The sequence below is a fragment of the Erinaceus europaeus genome, chromosome 7 (assembly GCF_950295315.1).
Source record: "Erinaceus europaeus chromosome 7, mEriEur2.1, whole genome shotgun sequence".
Classification (NCBI taxonomy): domain Eukaryota; kingdom Metazoa; phylum Chordata; class Mammalia; order Eulipotyphla; family Erinaceidae; genus Erinaceus; species Erinaceus europaeus.
In genome coordinates this window covers 198,345-205,000 of record NC_080168.1, presented here as the reverse complement: position 1 = coordinate 205,000, position 6,656 = coordinate 198,345, and the positions used below count along the sequence as shown (strand labels likewise).

Genomic DNA, 6,656 nt, shown 5'->3' with positions numbered 1-6,656 from the left:
GGGGGTGACAGGGCTGGGGTGGGGGGCCAGGGCAGGCAGGGACAGGCAGAGGCAGCTCCCAGGAACAAAGGCCAAGGCCCAAGGATGCAGGCTAGGATGGCTGCTCCCTCTACTTTTGTCTCCGCAGAACCAAGCAAAGGGCAGAAGAGAAACTGGAAATTTCTGGGCTGCCCGGGCATCTGTCTACACAGGACCTGGGTTCAAGCCCTGGCCCCAGCTGGGAGCACCACAAAGCATGGGAACAAAGCCTGGGTCTCTCCCACCTTGGGGTCTCTGTCCAGCTGAGACTAAAGGGAAGACGGCCTGGGAGTGGCGGCCCTTCTGGCCAGGGGCTCAGAGCGGCGTTGACCTGTGGGCAGGGAGGGGCCAGGACCAGGGTACAAATGACCAGATGGGATGGCCGGTCCCGTAGCCTCAGGAGGAAGGACGGCCCGGGGCCAGGCCCACGGCCCACAGGGCAGGAGTCTGCAGAGCAGAAGTCAGGTCGCAGGAGACACCGGGGCTCAGAGTATAGCCTCAGTGTGCATGAAGCCCTGGGTTCAAGCCCTGGCACCAGATGGCAGCCTCCTGCACAGCAGGGTAGGCTCCACCAAGGGGGCAGAGCTCACCTGCACTCCTCCTCCCTTGCTCTGTTTGCCTCTGTCTCTACCACAGTGTAAATAATAAAAATAAAAGACGACCCCTCAGGCTGGACGGGAACTCCCCGGCAGTGTTTCACTGTCCCCGGAGCCCCGGGTTCAAGCTGGGCTCCGTGTGGGCACACCGTGATGGCACTAGAGAAGTTTGGCAATGAAGGTGCAAAGCTGGAGTGTCTCTGTGTGTCTCTGTCTCTCCCTGAGACGCCGACCCAGTAGCCGGGTGGCAGCAGGAGTGTGTGAGGCCCAGGGCCGTCCGCTAGGGGAACCCACAAAATGCTGAGGACCAGGGGAAGGCAGCCCCATGGCAGGTACACCCCCACGGGACCCCCAGGGGACCCCGCACACCCTGCACAGCACCCCTCACAGTACAACCTCACAGCACCCTCTCCCAGGACCCTCCCAAAACCCCCATGGCACTCTCTCCTAGGTCCAGGCTCTGGCAGTACAGGGTTCCCCATCTCTGTCTTTACAGAACCCCCATCTCTGTCTCCCCCTACTGCCTGTCTCTCCAGACCCCATCTCTGTCTCCCCCTACTGCCTGTCTCTCCAGACCCCATCTCTGTCTCCCCCTACTGCCTGTATCTCCAGACCCCATCTCTGTCTCCCCCTACTGCCTGTCTCTCCAGACCCCATCTGTGTCTCCCCCTACTGCCTGTCTCTCCAGACCCCATCTGTGTCTCCCCCTCCCTGCCTGTCTCTCCAGACCCCATCTCTGTCTCTCCCTCCCTGCCTGTCTCTCCAGACCCCATCTCTGTCTCCCCCTCCCTGCCTGTCTCTCCAGACCCCATCTCTGTCTCTCCCTACTGCCTGTCTCTCCAGACCCCATCTCTGTCTCTCCCTACTGCCTGTCTCTCCAGACCCCATCTCTGTCTCTCCCTACTGCCTGTCTCTCCAGACCCCATCTCTGTCTCCCCCTCCCTGCCTGTCTCTCCAGAACCCATCTCTGTCTCCCCCTCCCTGCCTGTCTCTCCAGACCCCATCTCTGTCTCTCCCTCCCTGCCTGTCTCTCCAGACCCCATCTCTATCTCCCCCTACTGCCTGTCTCTCCAGACCCCATCTCTGTCTCTCCCTCCCTGCCTGTCTCTCCAGACCCCATCTCTGTCTCCCCCTACTGCCTGTCTCTCCAGACCCCATCTCTGTCTCCCCCAACTGCCTGTCTCTCCAGACCCCATCTCTGTCTCTCCCTCCCTGCCTGTCTCTCCAGACCCCATCTCTGTCTCCCTACTGCCTGTCTCTCCAGACCCCATCTCTGTCTCTCCCTACAGCCTGTCTCTCCAGACCCCATCTCTGTCTCTCCCTCCCTGCCTGTCTCTCCAGACCCCATCTCTGTCTCCCCCTACTGCCTGTCTCTCCAGACCCCATCTCTGTCTCCCCCTACTGCCTGTCTCTCCAGACCCCATCTCTGTCTCCCCCTACTGCCTGTCTCTCCAGACCCCATCTCTGTCTCTGTCTCTGCACACACAGCTTTTTTGAAGCATGAAAGGCTAGGGCAGCCCTAAAGGAGCCCAGTGTCTAGTTAGGGGCAAGGACACAGCCAGGCTGACCAGTCTGTGAGAGCCAAGGGGATGCCAGGGTGACAGGTAGCGTCCAGAGCCCCAAAGGAGACCGGCCAGGGGTATAGGACACCTCCAAGGTGCCCCAGCCACCCACCACATCCTGGGGGGCTGTCCGGGGTGTGGTTTGTAGCAGGCTCATCACCCTGCCAGCCAAGAAGGTCCTGGACCCTCATGGTGGACAAAACCAGATCTCCTGCCACCCAGCACACCTGCATCCAGCTGCCAGGCTGACCATCTCGAGAGCTGGATGCCAGGCACTCCAGGCCAGAGTGACCACACCCCCGGGCCAGAGAGTGACCAAGCCCCCCAGGACAGAGAGTGACCACACCCCCAGGCCAGAGAGTGACCACACCCCCAGGCCAGAGAGTGACCACACTCCCAGGCCAGAGAGTGACCAAGCCCCCCAAGCCAGAGTGACCACACTCCAGGCCAGAGAGTCACCAAGCCCCCCAGGCCAGAAAATGACCACCCCCCAGGCCAGAGAGTGACCAAGCCCCCCAGGCCAGAGAGTGACCATGTCCCCCAGGCCAGAGAGTGATCAAGCCCCCCAGGACAGAGAGTGACCAAGCCCCCCAGGCTAGAAAATGACCACACCCCCCAGGCCAGAGAGTGACAAAACCCCCCAGGACAGAGAGTGACCACACCCCCGGGTCAGAGAGTGACCAAGCCCCCCAGGACAGAGAGTGACCACACCCCCGGGTCAGAGAGTGACCAAGCCCCCCAGGACAGAGAGTAACCACACACCCAGGACAGAGAGTGACCAAGCCCCCCAGGCCAGAGAGTGACCAAGCCCCCCGGGTCAGAGAGTGACCAAGCCCCCCAGGCCAGAGAGTGACCAAGCCCCCCAGGACAGAGAGTGACCAAGCCCCCCAGGCCAGAGAGTGACCACACACCCAGGCGGCCTCAGGAGCTGTCCCCCTCAGGACCTGGGACCAGAGAGGTGGGGCCCAGCTGGTCCCAGCACCAGGGCCTTCAAACAGAACATTCCAGACCCGGGTCTGGTGACAGCGACTAGAATGGGAGGAGGGATGGGAACCCCCCGGAACTGGCAGGAGACGCACTCAGCATGGCGGAGAGCCCCCCCACACACACACATATACGCACTGGATGGGGGACACTGGCCTCCAGAAGGCGCCCCCTGGCCTCACTGTCCAGCAGCTGATCCCCCCCGCCAGAGTCCCTGTGAGCACAGAGCTGACCCCAGTGCCACCAACCACCTCTGGGGAGCTGTAGCAGGTGAAGGCTTCCGGCCCGGACAGCAGGTGGCTCACCAGAGACTCTCCTGCCTGAGATCCAAGCCCTCCAGCCCCAGGTGCCGAGGTGGCAGGTGTGTCCACAAGGTGAGCCGCTTACACGAGGTTTCATCAGACCCGTGCGGGCGCCCTGGTAGCTGGGACCAGCTTAGGCAACGGGAACACCCCTCACCTTGAGCAGCCTTGGCGCTCAGACTCCGGGCCTCCCGCAGTGTCCCCCAGCCCCGCAGCACGTGCTGGGAGCTCTCCAGGGCCTGTCAACACAGGGGAGCCCTGAGCACTTTCACCAAGTATGGGGCCGTGTACACAGATGGGGCTTGGGGCGGCTGGGGGCAGCCCTGCAGGCCTGGGGCTCAAGGCCTTGGGGACAATTGGGTGCAGGACTGCTGGCACCAAGAGGACCAGGGTGCCACCCCACCTGCTCCACCTGCCCGGCACAGCCTCATGCAGACACCCAGGCTGGAAGTTCAGACCAGGGAGCTGGGCCTTCACTCGACCCTGCTACGCTGGGGACTTTCTGCCCCCCCCCCCGACAGTGGCCGCTGGGCAGCCCTCTGGGGGGATGAATACCTGAGAAGCCCTTCATAGCCACCGGCAGGTGCCGGCTGGGTGTGACGGCACCACCTGGCCCCGCAGGTGAGTCTGGGAAGGACCTGAAGGGCAAGCCAGGGGACAAGCCGGAAGTCTGGTGCCAGAGCCATGAACAGGTGGGGACACCGAGCGCAGGCACCCTTGCTGGCCAGCAGCATAGGTGGGCCCCAGCGACCCCACCCAGGCGAGGGCCTGGGGTGCTGGGTCCAAGAAGGCAGCTGTGGAGCGCAGTCTGTGCACAGGGAGGGGTGCCTGTCCGCCCTGCACCCCTGAAGCGGGCACGAGGGGGCCCCGGCCAGCCACGCGCTGGCCAGAGCCTCCCTCCGGCTGCCTCACTTCTCAGAACACGTCCTCCGAGAGCCTGGACCCTGGCCTGGCTGAGGCCCGGAGGCCCAGTGACCTGTCGGCCGCTGGCGCCAAGCCCTCCGGCTGCCCCCGGGCTGTGACCGGCCAGCGCCTGACAGCCGTTTCCACAGGGAGGGGTCTGCCGTGCTGGGGATTTGGGGACTTCCTCCGTCCACCGCCCCCGTGTGCTGGTGGATCCAGGCCCCGCGCGCCCTGGGGTGCCCAGTGCCCTCACGGCCAGGGGTGCGGGGCGGGCGGTGCTCCCAAGAGGACCCCCGCCCCCCCACCCCGGCCACCAGGCGCGGGCCTCACCTTCGATGGCGATGACGTGCTCTCGGATCTGGGACTGCAGCACGGGCTCCGCTACCCGCTCCAGCAGCTCGTAGATGGAGTAGATGTTGGGATGCACAGACTCAAAGCGCTGGATCTCGGCACGGATGGCCGCCGAGTGGGCCAGCTGCTGCTGGTAGTTCATGGCGCGGAGCCCCCCGGGACCCGGGCCCCCGAGCCACCGCCCAGCCCCGGGGAGCCGGCGGGGAGGCCGGGGCGACCGGCGGTCAGCGCATGGCCGGGGGGTCGGCGGCCATGGGGCCTGGCCCGCCCGGCCCCGCCGCCCCGAGGGAGGGCTCGGACCCGGGGCCGCGAGGACCCCGGGCCACCTGGCGGAAGGGCTCGGACCCGAGTGGCGAGCTGGAAGGTGGCCCGGCGGCGGCGAGGACCCCGGGCCCCAAGCGGCGAGGTGCCGGGCCGCCGGGCTGCAAGATCTCCAGCGCCGAGTTGCAGGCAGAATGGGCCCCGCAGAGCAGGGAGGGCTCCGGGCTGCAGCCCTGACCCGGGAGGCCACGCAGACGGCCCGGGACTCGAGCAGGGAGGGCCCGGCCTCTTGGCAGCAGGACCCCGGCCCCAGCTGTGACCGGCCCGGCAGCCGCAGGCCCACGAGATCCGAGGCCGCCCGCCTGTGTCCGCCGCGGCCTGCCGCCCCGCCTCCCCTCCCTCCTGCCTCCTGCCTCCTCCCTCCTCACTCCTCACTCCTCCCGCTGGCGGATCCCGGGAAGCTCGGCCGGGCTGCTGGGACTTGTAGTTCAGGGAGAGGACAGGGAGGAAGCGGGGCGGGGGCACTGGCTGGGCACCCAGAGGCACGGACATAGGAGGCCAGGCACAGGGGCGTGGGCACAGGGTGCATGGGCATGGAGGGATGGGAAAGAGGGGTGGGCATAGGGCCGTGCAGACATGGGGGGCAGGGCATGGGATGTACACGGGGGCTTGGGCACTGGGAAACAGGGGAGATGCAGGCTCTAGAGGGCAGGGGGGCAGCCTTGGGGCGGGACAGGGAGGGGGCAAGGGCGTGGCTTTTGAGGGAGTCCTTAGCCCACAGAGTGCACCCCTCACCCTGCACTTTATGGGTGTTCTGACCTTTTTTTTTTTGAACTTTCTGCCGTTTCCCCAAAAGTGCCAATGGCACTTCCTTGGAGAAACTGGAGGCAGCAATTAGCAGGAGTCACCCCACCACCACCGCCACCGCCACCGCTGGAGTGGGCATTCCAGATCTGGAGCGGGCAGGCAGGGCAGCACCCGCAGGTGTCCACAGGCCTGGTCCCTGTGCCCTGAGCCGGTCCTGTGCCCTGAGCCCCTGTGCCCTGAGCCGGTCCTGTGCCCTGAGCCGGTCCTGTGCCCAACCCGTCCCCCTGGGTCTTTAGGGCTGGCAGGCACCCTGCTTCCAGCTGAGGGAGCCTCCTGCCAGGCACAGTTCTGGGCCTGGTACCACCGTCTGGGACAGGGCCTCTGGCTGCTGAGGCAGATGTGCCCGCCATCCTCAGACGCCGGTGCCCTCCTCGCCCGCAAGTTCTGGTGGGTGAGCCTGAAGCTGCTCACGGGTCCAGTGGCTGATCCAAGGGCCCCCCTTCAACTTGACCCAGCGGTGGCTCAGATCTTTCTCTTTCATTTCATTTTTTTTTTTTTGGGTGTCATTTTATTTGACAATTAGCATTTACTTCTCATCCACACTGAATGTCTGCAGCTTTTCGAACATGGTGACAGCCTCACGGGTAATCACATAGTCACATGTGCAGCCTGTTCGCTGAGCCTCTGCCCTCTCCGCCTTTTCTGAACAGCCATCCCCAGGCGCCGTAGGGACAGTCCTGATCCCTTTGGCCCAGCATGTTGTTGGCCTGGTGTCCATGTGCACATCTGGGGCGTCATCTGCTTCATGGAAACTTCCGGATCCCTTTGAGGGCCCGAGGAGCACGCTTCTTGAAGCCGTGAAGGTTGCGCGC

The 6,656-nt window shown here is 64.9% G+C and overlaps 1 protein-coding gene across 7 annotated transcripts in view; it reads right to left on the bottom strand.

The window, feature by feature from the left end:
• The window catches only part of AGAP1 (ArfGAP with GTPase domain, ankyrin repeat and PH domain 1), a 196,726-nt gene extending 191,867 nt beyond the window's left edge, over positions 1-4,859 (bottom strand). For all 7 annotated transcript variants that reach the window (XM_060193540.1, XM_060193542.1, XM_060193546.1 and 4 more), the window contains exon 1: positions 4,696-4,859. In XM_060193540.1, coding sequence (XP_060049523.1) covers positions 4,696-4,858 — 163 coding nt within the window. In that variant the 5' untranslated portion in view covers position 4,859. The remainder of the gene's footprint in view (positions 1-4,695) is intronic.
• Positions 4,860-6,656: the final 1,797 nt, after the last annotated feature.